The 20,338-nt window shown below is 42.6% G+C and overlaps 1 protein-coding gene across 7 annotated transcripts in view; it reads left to right on the top strand.

The window, feature by feature from the left end:
- The first annotated feature begins 1,038 nt into the window (after positions 1-1,038).
- Positions 1,039-20,338, top strand: part of ubap2l (ubiquitin associated protein 2-like) — a 39,154-nt gene continuing 19,854 nt past the window's right edge. For 2 of the 7 annotated variants that reach the window (XM_080788043.1, XM_080788041.1), the window contains exons 1-14: positions 1,110-1,278; positions 2,975-3,112; positions 3,729-3,806; positions 4,369-4,479; positions 5,864-6,035; positions 8,038-8,157; positions 8,828-8,876; positions 13,430-13,474; positions 14,530-14,636; positions 15,318-15,392; positions 15,481-15,533; positions 15,648-15,733; positions 17,819-17,999; positions 19,945-20,146. In XM_080788043.1, the coding sequence (XP_080644169.1) occupies positions 3,017-3,112; positions 3,729-3,806; positions 4,369-4,479; positions 5,864-6,035; positions 8,038-8,157; positions 8,828-8,876; positions 13,430-13,474; positions 14,530-14,636; positions 15,318-15,392; positions 15,481-15,533; positions 15,648-15,733; positions 17,819-17,999; positions 19,945-20,146 (1,375 nt within the window). In that variant the 5' untranslated portion in view covers positions 1,110-1,278; positions 2,975-3,016. The other 5 variants (XM_080788046.1, XM_080788044.1, XM_080788042.1 and 2 more) reach the window with 4 other exon arrangements.

Below are 20,338 nucleotides of genomic sequence, written 5' to 3'. Positions count from 1 at the left end.
CACAACTGTCTATTATGATATTTTACAGCACTGTGCCTCTGTACATTGACAAGCTTTATGTTGATGCTGATCTTCCTTTTCCAGCAGCACTTGGCACCTGCCCACAGAGCCAAAACTATATCTGGTACTAGATTAAATAATACAAATTAATTTACGGCTGTTATCAAAGCAAACCTGGGCTTCCATAAACACCTCAACAGTGAACAAAGGCTGATCACCTCCATGCCACGCCCCATTGATGAAATAATTTGTTCAAAAGTAGCCCAGACCAAGTATTGACTGCATACCAGTACTCATTTTCAACATTTTACTATGTCATTAATATACCTTTGAGCTGTTGGCAGGTATGAAAAAAAATCATTAACATTGTGAATCACATCTTGATGACATCATCAAGATGTGATTCACAATGTTAATGATTTTTTTCATACCTCCAGTTCTAGGAAACACAGAACAGCTCTAAGGTGTATTAATGACATGGTAAAATGTTCAAAATGAGTGGTATTCCCCTTTAATATAGGGCTACTTGACAGATGGTCAACATTTCTCTTAAAAAATATCATTTTTTTAGTGTAATATATTCTAATATTTTGAAATAGTTTTTATTTTATTTTCATGAGCTGTATGCCATAATCATCAAGATTAAAACAAAAAAGTTTTTAATACTTCACTTTATGCACAAGGAATTGAGAATATATGGGAATTTATTTGGGAAGAAAATTAACTTTTACACAATATTCTATTTTTTAAAGGTGCTGTATATATAGAGAAAGAGATAGATAGATAGATAGATAGATAGATAGATAGATAGATAGATAGATAGATAGATATCTACATGACTTGTGTAGATAATTAATTACACATGTTGAGTTAAAGTATATGTGATACTGATAATCGTGCGGTTTTATTGTTAAATGTTGTTGTATGTATAATGTATTTGTGACCATATGTTGTGATTTGATGTTTTTTTTAATGCTGTATGTTGCATTTAAAGTATGTGGTGTTGTGATAGTGTGCAGTGGCTCCAGACAGTTTTCTTGAAGCCCCCAGCGTGTTAACCACGTGACCCAGCTATCTGTGGTGTCAGAGTGGAAAAGAAACAGGTAAATTCCGAGTCTCTCGCTTTTATTGTCTGCGCGAGTCGGTTCACTGTATTTTCTGCTCTTTAAACGTCGGGGATAGGGCCAGGGGTCGCATATTCTCTCGTCTAGGAGGTCGACGACGAGACCATTCGGTCGGTTGTTTTGCAGGAAATCTTTCGGTTGAGCCTGGTTTCTGGTTAGTATGATCGCCTGTTATTTATTTTCATGTGAGCTCGGGGCCTTGCAGGCCAGCCGCGAGCCTCGGTGTCTGGTCTTTCTTTGAACCCGGCAGACATTGGTGTATTTGGGGATAACCCGAACAGCGATGGTGTTTCATGGTGGTGGTGTGCTAACGGTGTCGCATCGTTAACACTCGCCAACATATATGGCAGATGGCTAGTATGGCAGGGCATATTTGTGTGGTATTTCCAGACCCCGTCAGTCGTATTTGGGGTGTTTATGTGACGGTGAAGTGCACTGTGTGGTGGAATACAGACTCGGGTTAGCTCGCTTGTTGGCAGGTTACAGTTACCACTAGTAGCTAACCAGCTAACGTTACCCACACAACCCTGGTGGTGATGTCGTTTCCTAGAAGGCTAGCTAGACTAGACTTCACTATATGACGCAATTTTCAGCTGCAAAAAAAGACAATGCCATCTTTCATTTGAAAATAACGTATATTTGTCTCACTAAGAAGAGACGTCCTAGCCTGGCTCTCGCTCGCCATGAGGCTGCGAGAAGAAGCGGAAGCCCCTCTGCTCCGAGAGTCCGACTGAGACTCGACGACGGGCATCACCCCAACCAGCAACACATTATTAGCACGTTAGCATATTTGCCATGTGGTTGTGGTTATTTGATGTGGCTATATCCGACAGACAGGCCCTGGACGTAGGCTTTAATTCAGGGCCAGGCTGTCCTCAAGAAGTGGTCGTTTACGTAACGTTAACCAGCGTTACCGTTTAGTTACCGAGCGGATGGATGGCCGTCTCTGTTGCTCTGCGTGCGTGTCGTGTACTATGCCATGTACTGGCACTGTGATGCTGTGATGATTGTGTACATCCTGAATCGTTCAACGCACATCAATGTCGTCGGAACAAATTCATGTTTTTTTTTTACCTTGCTGCTTTGAGATTAGTTTGAAGTATGATATTGTACACGAAGGTTGTGCTGCTGGGTCTATAAACTTAATACAAACACGTACACAATGTAACTACATTATCTACTTGTACACCTCAACGGTCCCATGCCAGATGCCACGCTACACACTATTTCCCGGCAGAGACCCCGCCACCAAAACAGCGCGTTGAAAAGCCGCAGTAGCGGTACTATAATCTGTTTCTACTATATTGCATAGTTGCCAGTGTTGCCAACTCTTGTGAGAGAAATAAGCCAAGCCAACTCTTAGCGAGTGAAATATGACAAATGTTCCCTCGAAAACCGGCCAAAACAAGTCCAATAACATTCGCTATATAATACATAAATAGTTTTATCATTATAAATACTATGTATGTCTACAATTTTGAATGTTTTGGTCATTTATTATACTATTACACAAATAGTAGAGACACCAGACCCATTCTGTCTCTCAGTGTGAGTGACACTTACCCAAACCTATGGGTAATTATTGCATATATATCAAAGAAATCTTTGCTTGTTTGATATTCAAAACAAGCCATCAAAAAAAACAATTGGTGAGAAACATGGCAACATGGCAACCCTGATAGTTGCATGTTTTAGTACCCCACTGTCGTTATCAATGCCATGGCTTGGCATCCACTGTTAGTCCAACCACTCCTTGAAATGCTCTGGGAACCTAGTGTGTGTTTAGCGTACATGCATTTCTCATGGTTATTTGTAACTATAAACTATAACATAAATGTATCCCCATTCAGGTGTCATTCCTTTGTAAATACTGTTATTTGTATATACTGTAAATGATGACGTCCGTGGGCGGAACCCGAGCCCGGGGCAGCTGGGAGCAGACACAAGGCCAGACACAGAGCCAGACACAGCATAAGCAGAGGCCCCAGGTACCCACATATACCCTACCATAACCACCTGTAACATAGGTAGCAAAGAGATTCAATCTTTCTCACAGGAGCGTGCAGGAAACTAAACCTTATCCATCCACCAACATTCTGGGTGGTAAATTCCACTGTATTTGGACATTTTCAATTTCAGTAAGTGCCTTACAGCCTAGTGGTTGGCAAAGGAACAGACTTGACAGGCAGTCAGAATTTATCAGGTGGATAATTTGATCTCAGAACCCACCTAAGAGGATCAGTGATTTATAGTCATTAGCGTGTCATATTAGTATATTAATCAGATTTACATAGAACGAAACACATTTGTCAGTGTTTTACAGAGCAAAGCCTGGTCTGTATTACTAAATCGCCATGTGATCCGGTCGGGAGAGGATGATATCTCACGTCATGTTGTAGTCACTGGTGTGTAGTCATCAGGCCGGAACCACAACCGGAATAAGAACTACGGTACCCAAAATAATTCACTGTGATCATAATTTTAGGGCCTACCCAATAAAATAGAATTTCCCTGTGTGATAACAAAAAGGTATACAGATGCTAAATAGCCTCTGGAACGTACTCTCACATTCTGTTTAACGACTTAATTGTTTTCCTATAATAGGCCACCGCTGAGCAGATCCGACTCGCGCAGATGATTTCAGACCACAATGATGCTGACTTTGAAGAGAAGGTCAAGCAGGTGAGAAGTCAGTGGCACACTATCTCATTGCTCCAGGACACATAGCTTCCCTCTTTAGTCTCTGTAAAATCAGTATTGAACAATGAGATCTTCTTAGGCCTATGAAGCCAGAGTTATCATCAGATCAGGTTCATCCAATTTATTGTTGCTTGAATAGCATTCCTCAATTCTTATGACCATATATACAGAATGTTGGGAAAATAATTTGATACATGTCCAGTTTGTTTGCTGGCAAGCAGATTGCAGCTGTCATGAGTAAACAAAGGCATTGGTACTGTGTTAATGGTTTTGTACAAATAAATAGCCTATCAGAACCAAGACTACCGGTAGATGCAGACCAGAGCCAACAAGACACTATTTGTTTAAAATGTATAATTTAAATAAATGATACATTGATAAATGTAGTCTTTCATTGGAGCTGTCAATACAGCATAGAAATGCCTATAACAATAATACCACCCCACACAGTTTGCTGCTATTAAAGTTGATAGTTTACACAGCTTTGAGTCTTTGTGTTTTGGGGGCAGTGCCTCATCTCTTCATTTCTCTCTACATTTTCCAGCTGATTGACATCACAGGCAAGGACCAGGATGAGTCTATGATCGCACTGCATGACTGCAATGGGGATGTTAACAGAGCCATCAACGTCCTGCTGGAGGGAAGCCCAGACACTGTGAGTACCATGAGCTTTGTTTGAGGGCCAGGCTCTCCTTTCAATTAGTAATGCCTGGTGCCCAGGACGACGATTGATCAGAAGGACGGAGGTTATTGATTCAAAACAGATCACATCGCTCCACAGCCTGGGAGCGCCTGTTGCGCAACATCGAATGTTGCGCAACAGTAGGACATCATCGAAAATGTTCCCCCCCTGTTTAGCAGACGAGACCGAAAATCTTAAAACGTTAATAACGTTGATCTAAATCATCCCGTCCAATTCTAAGCAAAGATCATGTGTTAGACGGCCCACCACGGTCCCGTTGCTGGTCGTGGTAGAATTAATCATACCTCCCACCTCTAGAGTGTTTTGGCTACATGTAGCTGCTTCAGCCACATCCGGGATAACATCCGGTCCGTCGGTAAAAGTGCTCCGCTGCTATAAATCGCTGGGTGCTATGATTTAATGAATTAAATAACCCCGGGCGTTCGGGGTGTTAATAATGTACCCTGATTTTATATCCGCCCTATGTTCTTTTTTTCGGATCACCCCTTTTTCTTCATTAATCAACTTTATTTGGATGCTGTTCACCTTGAATACTCTGTTCACTCAATAGTGACATGGATGGCTTTGTTCACCGTGTTAGTTGCACTACATACCGTTGCTATGTTCAAGGCTCATGATGTGTGTTACAATATTCATTTGTATAAATATTATGCCGTAATCTGAAGACTCGCCTCTTCAGTCTCCAAGTTAGGCTGTAGCACTTCCATAGCACTTTCCCCTAACCTTGACGACCTTGCAGGCTTATGCAAAGGTTCAATTTATTCATTTAAATGTATATAGCATGTTATATAGACAGATGCCAGGTTAATTTGTTGACTGGCATGCTGTAGGTTGTATAGTTTTCAATGTACAGATTATTTGCGGCCACAACATTTATTTTCCGGGTGAAAGAGACGTCTGTCACAGCACACAGCGTTTTCCTACATCCGGTTCACCTCTTGGATCCCGATGGCACTTCAAAATAAGGGTTTCACTGAAAACCACAGGCTGTTTTGGAATAATTGAAACCTGGCAGTGAATGTTTTAAGATTAAGAGCGTCTGCTAAATGCCTAAATTGTATATCAGATTAGGGTTAAATGCTAACATGTGTACACTTTTGTGTCCCTAATGCATAAGAAGGCGAAGAATGGTGTTCTTTTTAAAGTTTGACTCCCATAGGTTAAAACTTAAAACCGAGGCAATACATTTTATTAGCATGCGTGTGATTTATGCCATTTATGTGGATAAACCATGGATTTTAATGAACAATCACACAGCTTGCTTTCTTGTGTCTTTTCCTAAAACCTAAAACTTTCTGCCAGAAAAACATTACTGTGTTCTCCACCTCTTCCCTAGGAATCTTGGGAGATGGTGGGGAAGAAGAAAGGGGTGTCTGGTCAGAAGGAGACAGGCCAGGCTGAGACTGGAGAGGAAGGAAAAGAGAACAGGGACAAAGGAGAGAGGGATGTTGCACGCCGTCGAGGTGGGGCCCCACGTAGAGGCCGCGGAGCCAGCAGGGGACGAGAGTGTGAGCTTCCTTTTTTAAATCAATCAACTCGAGTTGTGACAAATCATGACGACAAACACAATATTTTGGACCAAACAAATAATTACAAAGAAGAAAAACAAACACAAAATGTTGTAACCTAACCTGCCGTTTTCTTCTTTCTAATTATTTGTTCAGCCCGGAAAATTGTGTTTTGTACGAGGCTCTATAGTGCAGTGCTGCAGCTGCGGAGAGTCCCAACATGGGTAGCCTACTGTAGCCTAATCCAACGAACTCCGGGAGTGCTTGAGGGCTGAAGCACCCACTGACACAATAGTAAGCCAAATGGCACCCACTGACTGAAGGCTGAAGCTCCCCTCCCCCTGGTCATTTTGTCACGTATAGGCACACACCTTTTACGGTGTTCACGGAACAGGTATTCAAACGCTAATATGGTGGCTTTGTTCCAGTGGCCGCAGCCCGCACGGTTCATTCACACTCCTGCAGCAACACGGTTAGCGGAGAGGCTGCCGTCTGTGTGCCGGGTAATCTCCACACTGACTTGAGACTTGACAAACGGAGCCATCTCAGCCAAAATATCCCAAAACAATGTCTGGGGAATAGAACTGTTTTGTGTGGGGACTAGCGCATCCCCGCCCAATAGGTGTGAAGTTTGGGGGACCATTTAAAACAAAGGCGGCTTGCATGCTGTGGTTTACTAACCAGAAATTTGCGGGCAGCCAGGCAAGCGCGGGGAAACTTTTTTATTGGCTTTTTTCCCCCGTCATGTAACTATGGTTTCCAAGGTCGTACTGCAGTTGTTCATGTCACAAAAACGAGGGCGAGGCTTTTTTTCATAGGACGTGCCAGATAGATTTCAGCTGTCACATTTATTAACGTCGGAACGAAATTAAGGAAGGATCAGCTGTTTGCGATCACTTTATAAATGCCGTGGCGATGTGAGTGTACTACAAAACCTACACTCGAATTTGGGGCAGATTTTACACTCGATTGATAAATGAGGGCCTATGCTTCCATTGTAGGGCGCAGTGCGTTGACTGTCGGAGATATCAAATAATTAAATATATTCTATGGTTTCTTTGATTTGGCTGTCGGCTGACAAAATAACATTCAGCAACATTCCCAAACACATGTATGCTCTGCTCTCTACCTGTCCTCAAACGAGCATGACGGTGTAATCAAAATAATTATGGTCAGATCGCATACAGATTTATTTACTGAGGAGAGAACACATGTTTGACTGATCACTCGTCACTCTTGTGGTGTTTTCCCCCCTCTCCCTGGTTCCATAAGGATATGTCCACATGTCTTCTCGTCAAGTAAGATATAAACATTGAGAACAGTGTTTTGACGTGAGGGGAGGGGAGGCAGCTATCTGATCAGAACACCTGAAATATTTCTAACGCTGAATAATAATAATGCCGCCGTCGATCCAGAGCGATGGAGTAGAAGAGTCAAAGTCAAAGATAGGAGAGATGGAAGATGGTGTACAGCAGTGACAGTGTGCATACCAGCCACGTCACTGACAAGTAAACTTACGAACTACAGACTGGCAGCCAAATAGCCTAGCATCCTACAATTATTTTCCCAATGTTGCCTAGACATAATTGTGTCATTTAATAATTCATTTTAAGTTGCTTCTGAAACTAGTCTTTTCTGTGGGAACTAGGGGTGGGACAAATATTGATATTTTATTACAACATGCAGGTTTCCATTTCCTCACATCTCCATTCTTGTATTATGCCTGCTCATCAAAACGTTATGGATACGATTTGGATTGTGATAAAATGTTAAACGGAACATGATATTGTGATATTGTCATGCCAAACAGACACTGGTTTTTAAAAGGCAACAAATCCAACTCAATCAGTTCTTGCCCTTCAAAACCTTAACCGGTCAAAACATGTTGGCATTTTTATAGAATAGAATAAGATTTGTATTAACTTTACTTCCTCTCCTCCAGATTTTTTTAATGCTCAGATCTTTTCTTAAAAAAATTAAAAAAATAACTTTGTCCCCCTAGTTCGTGGTCAGGAGAATGGCCTGGATGGAGGCAAGGCTGGTGGTGTTGCTGGAAGAGGCACAGAGCGAGGCCGCAGGGGGCGAGGCAGAGGAAGAGGAGGGGCCGTGGGTGTGGGTGTGGGTAAGAGATGCCGCCTCATACATTTACACATGAGCCACAAGGTCTGGTGATGGAGTTTGCTGACAACTTGGAACAAAGTAATATTTAACATACTGGTGCAGTGCTTGTTCTGAGCGGGCAAATAGTTTGGTTCACTGTATTGCCACCAGCTCAGTGGCCCCGGGCGTTCGGGGTGTTGACAGCGTTGCCAGGGGTCTGTTTGTTTTGACACTCAAAGCTTGCAGTGTTGAGTAGCCGGTGGGGCTGGGCAATATATTGATATTATGATATGAGACAAGATATGATCTTTGATTTTGGGTATCGCAATGTTGTGATATGGCATAAATGTAATCTCTTCCTGGTTTTAATCTCTTTCCGTGTGTGTGTGTGTGTGTGTGTATATATGTATATATATATATACACACACACACACACACACACACGCACATACATGGAAAGATTAAACCAGGAAGAGATTAAATTTATGCCATATCACAACATTGCGATATATATATATATAATAATGGTATACAAAAAATAATGGATAAAATGGCTGATCTACAAGCTCAATGTATTACGCCTGCATTCATGGGCAGTAGTGTGAAGTTGATCAGATGAGGGCTTCAAGAAGAAGGATAACCAGTCATAACATTTGGAATGTAAAATATGTTTCTGGTCTTGTCACCTGCAGGAGTAGCTGGACGGCGAGGAGGGGGCAGGTTCTCTGCACAGGGCATGGGGTAAGATAACACCTGTGTCGCCTAAAACCAGAGGGGTTTTTGTTCCTCCTCGCTCTCTTACCTGTTGCCATGGTCACCAGAGAGCAGGACCCCAGCCTATTGTTTAGCCTTAATCCAAAGGAGGCGGGACGTTTGGCCGACCAGTGGAGTGGAACAGCGTGGGCCGAACACAGCATTTATGTAACTCAAACCTTCAGAGTGCAGGGTGTCCAAACAAACCACGTTAAAGTGAAATTTGGGTATTTTTGCTACATTTACAACAACAACCTAATTGGCTAACAATGAAACATAACATTTTCTGGCCATTGCATATGGGTTTCTTCTAATTTGTGTGTTAATCCTACAAGTTATGCAGATAATTGGTTTGTGTGTGCGTGTGTGTGTGTGTGTGTGGGTTGCAGTGATAATTGTGTGTTGGCATTTCTAAAGTGTTGTAGGTTACTGTGTCGTGACAGAAGTGAGATGACTGCCTTATTTGAATTTATTCCAAAAAGTCGGGAAAGTTAGAGCAGTCCTTTATCTGCCATACATTCTAACTGTACACTGTACAGCTCTACATTTGGTAAATCACACATGCACTGTATGCAGTGTGGTTTCCTCTAGTGAGGCTGCAGACACACTGGCTTCCTTCAGTGTGGTTTCCTCTAGTGAGGCTGCAGACACACTGGCTTCCTTCAGTGTGGTTTCCTCTAGTGAAGCTGCAGGCACACTGGCTTCCTTCAGTGTGGTTTCCTCTAGTGAGGCTGCAGACACACTGGCTTCCTTCAGTGTGGTTTCCTCTAGTGAGGCTGCAGACACACTGGCTTCCTTCAGTGTGGTTTCCTCTAGTGAGGCTGCAGACACACTGGCTTCCTTCAGTGTGGTTTCCTCTAGTGAGGCTGCAGACACACTGGCTTCCTTCAGTGTGGTTTCCTCTAGTGAGGCTGCAGGCACACTGGCTTCCTTCCAACATGCTTCAGATTTTCACATTTGACAACTGAAAGTGGTACCGTTTCTTTTTGCTTCTAACTTCTAAGCAAAGCAGCTTGTTTGAAATGCAAGCTGATGAAGTCACAGAAACCCTCAGCTCACTCAGAGTACAGAGCTAGGTAGGGCTTATGCACTCCTTTTGCATACCTGCCAACCTAAAACGCAATTATCGGTTATGCAGGTACAAAATGCCTGCTGAAAGCTACGCAATTCGGGGGATGGGTGCGGTATAAACTTTCAACTTTCGTTCAATGTTGATCGCTCACATGGTACTATTTTTGTTGTTCAGTATTACTGCGCCGCATAGAATCCAGCACTTTGTGGCTGCAGCACACTATCAAAGCTAAGTGCGCTTCTGTCAGCTGTTTAGCTACGAGGTTTCAACGTGAACAGCGTTCATTTACTTGTAGACTCGTTCCGGCTACTTTATACGTTTAGTGTCAGCTACAGTGTCAGCTCTCCACCACCTCTTTGGGCATATGGCTCGCACTCGGTACAAGGACACCACCAGGTAACGCGTTGCAGCTGTTGGCACGGCTTCTCTCGCTCTCAGCCTGTCGCCCCGTTCTATGCATATTAAAAGGATGAGTATTAAAAGGATAGAGACTGTTCTGGCACGAAGCTCCGCCACCCCCGCTATTCATGTCAGTAGAAGTTGCTCAGTGGCGTTTTGAAGCACCCGGAAGGAGCGTCTACTTCTGTAGTCTGAAGTCACGCTAATGTGCAGATCTAGCTTGAAATAATTGAAACTACTATAATGTTCCAATGACACAAAACTTATGAAGTTACCAGTAAGACGCGCAAACGCGGGAAGCGAACGCAGCTCGTACATATTAAAGTAGCCAGAACGAGTCTAAAATAATGTTTTCAAGCGCCGTCCACCTCGTAGCTAAAACAGCTGACCGGGCAGCTGAAGCAGATGCACAACTAGCTTTGATAGTGTGCTGCTGCGAAGCTGCATCGCAGTGATATTGAACTAAGATAAATAGTACCATGTGACAGAGGGATCAAAGTTACTCTATATGGTAGAAATAGGTCAATAATAGAAATTACGCTAGTTTTGTGGATTAATTCATTTTTAATGCGTGGTCCCCAGTGCCCACTGGAACTACTTAATATTCCCCAAGACCAGAACTCCCACCACTGGACTCGGTCAATCAATTAATGCCGTTGCAGTTTGCAACCACTATATTAATGGCAAGCTTTTTATACAGCTTTAAGTCCAAACATCCAAACTAACCACCACCGAAGCCCCTTTGTTTTGAATGAGAAAATTAAGCCACACCAATAAAGTGTCACAGAAGAATTATCAACATCTATATATATATACTGTATATAGTAAGTGCTCACTACGTTCGCAATCATACTATATAATGGCAGGCCACAATAACAAGCTTGCTCAGATAGAGTGAGCGATTGTGGTGTTCCAATGTTAATGAGCATCTGGGCAGCCTTACCGTACACTGTTTTATGTTACGTATGTACATGCATACATGTCATGCATGCACTAACTAGGTAACAGGCCTACTGGTGCATTAGGGCTGCATATATATTATATCATATCAATGTAATGTTATTGATAATAGTATCACAATATTTCGATTACTCATAAAAAGCAAACTTGATTATATGGTGGGAAATGACCATGTTCAGGCGAAGCGGTGTATGCCGAAACTGCGAAAGTGGTACCAATTAAATTTTGGCAAGGTTGGCAGGTCTGCTCTTGCAGCAAGGAAGGATGGACGCACTCTGTTGGAAGAAAAAAGGGGATGAAATGAGATTGATGGAATACACATAAATAAACATCTAGTTTGTAGTACGGGGTATCCTTTATTTATATTCAGAAAATAGGATGAAGGAATGCACCGCCTGCATTGGCAGTAAGGTTGTTGATTAATTGAATATTGTATTGTCAATATGCAAACAAGTTTGAGAGAATTGTAGGGCAGCTTGTAGTCATTAAATCACTATGAGCTAAATCCAGGGGTTTTGGATGAAATATTGGCAAAATTCCAGTGATCATGTGTTGACGAGGGTCCCACAAAGATTTGTAAATGACTACCGGTAATTGTTTTATTTCATTTTTTGTCATGGGGCTGTAGGATTCCAAGCGGCTCCTTAGTTAAGTTAATCAAAGACCTTGTTTGCTAAACCTAGTTTCCTTCAATATGATTCTTTAAAGGTGGAATATATTATATTCCGCAGCAGCAGTGTTAATATCGAAACCATTTGGATACTAAAATGGTCTGTTATGCATGAAGAGGGTCTTTGACAGAAATGTTGCCTGAAAGTGAAAACGGTGTGTATAAAACAGCGTACCTGTAAAATAGATTTTCAGGTGTGCAAGAGACTAGAGAGACTAGAGAAAATGGCAAGATCCTGAGTGTTAATTTAAATTCATTAACATTCAGGATTTTACAATGTATGGAATGCAGTTGCTGTCAAGAGTCGGCTGAACCTCCAATCCAAACATCTAACAAACACCCTTGTCAGCCCAAGGCCAATGGAATCTTGCAATAACTTCTGATACCAGTGGTAAACAATTAATTTGGCTGTTTACCATGAATATGGATTTTCTTATCTACTTTTGAAGTGTGTCCTCCCATCTGTTTAACCTGTGTATGTGTAATTTCAGGGTTGTGTAGGGATGCACAATGTAAATGGAGGGCTAATGCATTTGCTGCTGCAGAACGGCTTTAGAAATCCAGCTTCCATTCCTGTTTATATGCTGCTGACAAGTTTGGCTTCTTGGAACCCACATAACACTAATGGCCCACTCTGAGTGATAGCATACTGGCTTTGCTTGCTACTGTAGTGTGACTGATGGATAATTAGTGCGTCCCTCAACATATCCCTGTTGAAGGGTCTGTTGCTTCCACCGTTTCTCTGGGTTGTGTGGTTTATATACCTTGCTTACGAGCTGCATGAGAAGGGTGGGAAATTGGTATCACACAATTACCAAATGCTGGTGTATTATAGTATTCTAACTTTCTAAGGCGTATCTTCAAGCTATTCTCCCTCATTTAATGGTACAGCTAGGAAAGTGTCTGGTGGGTGGGTGGGGGGGCTGATGATGATAATGTGTGGTGATTCAAATCCACAATGTTAGAATTATCTGACCAATAACTGGTTGTGCTACAGGACATTACTTGGTCAATTTGAACTGTGGCCGGTTAAGTTTGCTTACACACTCTACTACCCATTTGAGTGTGTAAACGACTATTTGTTAAGAGGGTGATTTACCTTCATTTATTCTTTAAAAGCTAATGAAGTTTCCCACACCCACTACATGCATGCCTTTCTAACTTGTATGCCCTGTAAGTCCGATGCTTCTATGATAAAAAGGAAACATTAAACAAACGTGTGACATTCCCGTTCCCTATTTTTAGACTAACCAAAACACCTGCAGAAAAGTGCCACTGCTTCTATCTTGCAGTGTTTTATTGTATGTTTTTGTAAAGTGCTCAGTGTTGCAGACAGTGACTTGAAGTTGTGACTATGCATGGAGGACACACACATGTATCCTGTACTTTCCCCTTTATTGTGCTGCTTCTAATCCTTGCTATTATTTTCCCCTCTTAAAGCCAGATTGATAAAGGGCCCAGATATGATTTGTCAGGAGATGAGAGGTGAGTGCACCACCATTGGTGTGTCAGTGTGTCAATCTTGCTTTCTGCCAGGGGGTGGTATTTTCCAGTGCCATGAAAGCAGAAGTTATGATGATGCAGTATTCGGCGCATGCTATAAATAAATGCCAAGCTCTCCAGCGACTGGATATGGGCAGAATGTTAACACTCAGGCCTCAACCTGTCCATGCAAGCCCTCTAGAAGCCTACAGATTAAAATTAGGAAAATTCCACAAGTTCTGATGGGAAGTGTTGAAGCTTAAAGCTTGAGTGTGTGGATTTTCTTTCCTGTCTATAATCTGCAAAACTACTGCTGTTATACATCAGATTTGTGAGACCTCTGTGGAACACATGGTTGGGGGGGTGGAGTAAAACAATGCTTGGGGTATGTTTCTGCTTCTTGACTTCCTATAAGTCTGTCATTGCAGATGATTAGTTATGCACCGTTGGTAGCCTGCATCTACGATCACTTCCTGCTTTGACCTTACTTCCTCCCCACAGTTTCAGTAGCTCAGCAACGCCTTATAACGCTAACCATGTTCTAGTTTAAATTCCCTTACGCCTCATATTAACATTAAATTGACATGGTGCTGTCAGTAGTTTTGCATAAAACCACCCGCCAAATGACATACCATATGTCAACATTACACCCCACTTAAAACTCACGGATGAATGGAGATTAGAACCCCTTCACCAAGAAAATGGGAACCTTTTGCTCACCCAAGTGGTAGCCGTCTCATCCTTATGTTTGCTTCTTCAGTTAGTACAGGGTATCTCAAAACATTGGCAGCGTATGGCTGACTGGATGAAACTATTCTGAACCACTGGATAGGGATGCAGAGTGTGCTCCCAGACTAGACTAACCAGCTTCATCTTCAGCAGCAAATGACTGAGGCCTGTGCAACTGTCACTCTATATGTGCTTTGACAAAACACAGAACCATGGTTTTTTGTTTGTAAACCAGTGGTCGGTGTTCACATTGAGCTCGAGAGTTTTCAGACAGGCCTGTAGACAAGACTCTGTATGCTCATAAGGCCTGCTTCATCACTGTCTCTCAGAACATTCAACCCTGCTGACTACGCTGAGGCAGCCCAGACAGAGGAGAGCTACGGCGGGGGCAGTACCTGGAACAACACAGTGAGCATGGAGCCTGAGGAAGGACCTAGTAAGTTAATTGATCAACTAATGTTTAACCTATGACTAAAATGACATAGACAATGTACCTGCTTGTTAAATATTATTGTCCAGCTTCATCTATGAGGCTCCTAAAGCTAAGATGTCTTCACCTGTATGTTCAATGGAAGTCTTGTATATGGTTTCAATGACAGTTTCAGTGTTTCCTGCAGGAAAAAGCTTTGGCATGGTGCTGGGCGTGGGGGGGGGGGCCTTCTGGCTGGCCGCGTGTCGAAACTTTTGATTAATTAATTAATTAATTTGATTAATTAATAAGTTGTAATTATTGCTATTATTCCTCTTGTATTGCTATTGGAGACATTGGGGGGACACTGGGCAGGCACTGGGAAGACACTGCGGAGGCACTGGGGAGGCACTTGGCGGACACTGGGGAGGCACTGGGCAGATACTGGGCAGACACTGCAGAGCAGACACTGGGGTGGCACTTGGGGAGGCACTGGGGAGGTACTGGAAATTTCATATCACACACACATACACATGATTCACTAGCCCCCTTTTTTTTTTGGGCAGCTTGGCAATATGGCACGATTTATTTCAAGCATGGCGCAGCGCCATGCCAACAACATTGTGCAGGAAACCCTGAGTTTTAGTCCTCTAAATTCAGTCACGTTATGAATGAAAACTGAGCTCCCTCTTTTTATTTTCTATTTAGGGCTGGAATACTCGGCAGTAGAGGAGGCACAAACTATCAGCACAAACTATCAGCCCAAGTTTGATTCCGCTCCTGGTAAGCCAGTCTGAGTTGTGTGACTTATTTTTAGGCAAACTTTATTCCGTTTGTGTGAGTACTGAGCCATTTCTCTTTCATGCTGTAGGTGCCTGGAGGACCCCAACAGAAGAGTGGGGTACTGAGGACTGGAATGAGGATGTGAGTCGTCTCTTGAGCTCAAAACCACTTGTAGTAAACCACAGCCAAGGCACTGATGGTGCCACTAATGCATTTAGGCCAGCTGGTGTTGATACTTGTCTGTCTCTCTCTCAGTTGTCAGAGACCAAGATATTCACAGCATCCAGTGTGGCCACCATGCCTCTGCCTCAAGAGAATGTCACCATCACTAAGGGACAGAGGTGGGTTGTGATGCCCCAATGAATTAGTCCATACAACTTGTATTCAAGGTTCTTTGCTTGAGACTCATGTCTGGGTAATGCAGTCAACAGTTGTTTATTGTCTCCACCAGGCCGAAGGCTCTGGGTGATTATGTTTTGTACTCCATCTGTGTGCCTGCGTGCGTACTAGGGCATTAAAGAGTTGACCAGTAATCCTGGTCACTAAACTGCCAGCCGAGGTGCCTGATGGAGGGGAAAGGAACTGGTTGGAATAACGTGTTCCTTCCACGCGCTACGTCCAACCAGGGAAACTCCCCCCTGTCAGGTGTAAAGGAGCAACTTGGACACTCGGCATGAAGGAAGCGTGAGTTCAAGTCCAATGCTCTCCCCTTGTCCCCCATATATCGGGACTAGGTTGGTGGAGGGTGTGTAGAGCCCAGGATCACATTAGATGATTGACACAGTGGTGAAAAATGGGCTACAAAATCGTCGGATAAAAAATATATTAAAAAAGAGTTGCGATTCTTCCCAGTCGGTTTGGGGTGCATGTGCTCAAATACGGAGCATGTCAAAAGGAGCCACTAAACACACAGTGGCCTCTCCAATATGGCACAGAAACTCATTAGAAAACAGTAGGCCTATCTATGGCAAGGCGCTGATTATCAAAACATACATTTTATAGTAAACACTAAAAGGTGCAGGCACACACTCACACACCAGAAAAGAGAACGCAACAGACTGAGACGAGGCATAATGGGCTCTATGCAGCCAACATTTCCGCGTTCAGTTTGGGCTGCCGGAACGCTTCCGGTCGGCAGCTACTCATTCACTGTGAATGTACGGTCGTGATTTTGTAGGAATAAAGTTCAGTTCTTTAAACAACACTATTTCATTTGATAATGTGATGGCATAGTTTTTCATAGTTTGTATTATTTGTTTTGCGATGTTGACATGATGACATGACTTAGAAACGTCTTCTTCATGGAGTTGTTACCGGTGTTGCCATGTCCGCTTGTTTTTCAGTAAAGTTGCTTGATAATATTGACAGTAGTTGCAGGTTGTGTTTTTTTGGGCTTGTTTCTAAAGTGTAGTTGCTTATTTAGGATTGTTTCCTAATGTTGTTTAAACCTGTGATTCTGCTCAAACATTGTCATAATGGACCCCCATCTGAAAAAAATTGTGGGCCAGGTTTTTATTTTTTATTTGTACAAAACAAACTATTTTGGAAAATATCTGATCTACAATCTTACGACACATTGTGAGCTTGTAGATCTGCTATTCTCAAGTAGCTGCCGTGATGTATAGTCTTAGTAATACATATTAAGTTTATAGTAGCTCATTTGTTGAGTGGCTTCTTTTCATAGACCTGATTGCTTATTTCTCTCACACAATCTGGCAACACCGGTTGTTATGTTGCTGTATATAACAGCTGGAGACGAGAGGTAGTTGTTGCCATATTGTGTGAGAAAGAAACAATCGGGTCTATGAAAAGAAATCAAAACCTGGCACAAAACATTCTTCAGATGGGGGTCCGTGTGCACAAATACATGGGGGTCCTTTATGAGGTTTAAACATTAGGGAACAAGCTTAAATAAAAACCGCAACTGGTAAACTACCAATATTTTCAAGCAAAATACCTTGTGTACCTTCAGAACACAATAGAAGACATGGGTCATTGGTATAATTAACATTATTTCAGCCAGCAGCAGCACAACGCATAGAGCAAAAATAATATGGGGAAAACAAATGAAATTTATATTTTTTCTAATTTGAATCGACTTGTGTCGATGCACCGATGCGTGTGTGAACAGCTAATCTCTGGCACCGTTGGCTTGATTGCAGCCAAACTCTGCACACACACTCCATCTGTGTAAACCTTTGTATGCACACTCCCTAGAGGCCAAGCAAACCTTTCACCTGTATTTTTCATATCTGCTCTTTATAGCGCCACCAGGAGTGACTTATGGTCTAAATCGGTTAAGGGTCGGTTTTGTTACTATCAGTCATGTAGCTGGGGACCGCCTCATGGACCACACATTGAGAGAGTGGTTTAGTTAGTACCTCGTTACACCTTGTTCTGACCTTGATCTCTGCCCCCTCCCACAGGATTGACCTGGCAGTGCTGTTGGGCAAGACTCCCCCGTCGTCCTCTTCAGAGCCAGAGAATGCCCCCATGGAAACTTCCCAGCCCCCCTCATTGAACCAGTCACTGGTCTTCAGCAATTCCAAGCAAGGGGTGCCGCTCTCTCAGGCACCCTCTAGCACTCCTTATACCCAGCACAGCATGGTAAGCTACAGTGTAAGCCTGTGTAGTGGATTGAATATGCATTTCAGCTTTTGCTCTCCTCTGTCTGTATACTATTGTTTTTCCCTCCGCTGCAGTTGGAGTTGTACTCTTATTTGTTACTGGTGTAATGACCTATATTATGTATATGCTTTTACATATTTAGAGGTTATGCAGAAAGTGTATTCAGAATAAAAACTTCAGAATAAAATAATTCATAAGCAATGTTTTTGCTACGAGTTTACATGGGGAAATGGTCATGGATGATACTTTTAAATCCCATTATTTAATTCCGCAGCACTTTGGGGCTGGGAAGGCTTCTGATTGGATAGGGGCGGGTAGATATATTTACGTCTTTACGTTTTTTTTCACCCTTTGAGCAGTGCTGGGTGCCCTTCTCCGCTGGGAAGGTGATCATCTCGTTTTGTACTTTATGAAAAGTTGATTGGGTGTGAGAATAGGCAGCACGGCCAGGGCACGCAACACACCGATTATATTGTATCAAGGTGGCTTGTTATTTTTGAGAGAGGGAGAGACTGTTGAACACACAGCAGTAAACAGAGAGGGGACATCGCATTTATCAACTTTTCAAGCTTATCAGACGGAACATTATGTGTGAAAGCGCCCCAAGACTCATTCCGTTGGCATTGTTCTATATAATTTTTTAAGTGCAGTCATTCTACTAAAAGCATCTTTTATAAAATATATACTTTTACAGCCACCTCTTCTACCCCTGTCTAATGGTGGTGGTGTCATTTAAAGGACCACTTCACCACTTTTCAACCTATCTTCATATAATAGGTCCTCACTAATAATCATCAAAAATGGCACAATTTATTTCTACTCAGTCTGCGTCTCATAGGAGGGCTGTGGGCAGTTTAGAAACCGTCTTCCAGTGACATCATCATTAGGCAGATTATTTTTTAAACAAGATTATTTTCATAAAAATGTTTAGATTTCCATTATCGTGAGAACGATGGCTTCCATTTTCGCATTGCATCTTTTCAGAACTAGAAAGCCTGCAGTTTTTATTGGCTTGTAATTCCCCATCGATGATGTCACTGGAAGACGGTTTCTGAACTGCCCACAGCCCTCCTATGAGACACAGACCGAGTAGAAAATAATTGCGCCATTTTTTTCTTGATTTTTAGTGAGGACCTATTATATGAAGATAGGTTGAAAAGTGGTGAAGTGGTCCTTTAATTGACAGGTTGATAGCCCAATGTGATAGTAACCTTAGTTTTCCGCTAGCTAGTTATGCTTCATGTAGTTCTTTTTGTCAAATAACTTTTTATTAAGAACAGGTTATAAATGATATAATTGGTATAGTATACATTATTTTCCCAAAAAAAAACAACGAAAAAAGACGGAAAGAAAACCCTCAATCAAAACTCATACTGCTCAGTGACCCTGCATAATGGTAGGATGATGATGCTTCATGGAGATCAAACGGAACTGTGGTGCTTTCCAATAAGAATTATACTGGCTGTACAATTTCCTCCTGGGGAAGTTTACAACAATGGCAATCTACCTAATTTACTTAATTCAGCCCTCCCTGACTGAAATTACGTTTTCTTTTTTCGTTTATTTTTGTGCCACTAGCCAGTCTGCAAAATCGGCTTGCATTTGGGTGAGACAAATCTTTTCAACCATTAGAATTGAACAGTAATTCCCAATGTCACACATGGCTGAAGAATGGTGAGTGATAAGCTGAGTTTTGAAATAATTAGCTAACCCCAATTTTCAATAATCCTACATAATAATAATGATAGAAAATCAAATGTTCCCTTGGAATGCAATGCACCTCTGAATCTGTTGACAGAGACAGAAATGCAAGATAACATGACCAGCAACATAACAGGCCGGCAGAAACTCGTCCAAGTCAGCATGTGCTTGAAACCCACCACATCCCACTGAAAAACAATTCTATGTATAACTATCGTTGCAGGTTGGCATGCTGAGCAAGGGCTTTGGGGATGTGGGAGACCCTAAAGGAGGTAGCACAGGGACCACCACTGGCTCCCAGTTCCTGGAGCAGTACAAAACAGCCCAGGCACTGGCCCAGCTGGCTGCCCAGCACTCACAAACTGGGCCTCCCAACACAACTCCGTCTTCGTGGGATACAAGCCCCTCGACACTGGGGCAGTATGGTGAGAGCACATATCATTTTGAGTGGTGCAGCTACTCCATTGCCTTGCCTAGTCCGTGGCTGGGTCCGTCCCAGCACAAAAATAGCGTTTGGTTGGTTTTCACCACCAAGTGTCACTGTTGCGCAGCCACACACACACACACACACACACACACACACACACACACACACACACACACACACACACACACAC

This window comes from Protomyctophum bolini, assembly GCF_963924005.1.
Source record: "Protomyctophum bolini genome assembly, chromosome: 17".
NCBI lineage: Eukaryota > Metazoa > Chordata > Actinopteri > Myctophiformes > Myctophidae > Protomyctophum > Protomyctophum bolini.
Note: the sequence above shows the minus strand (reverse complement) of the source record. Positions and strands in the feature narration are given on the sequence as shown.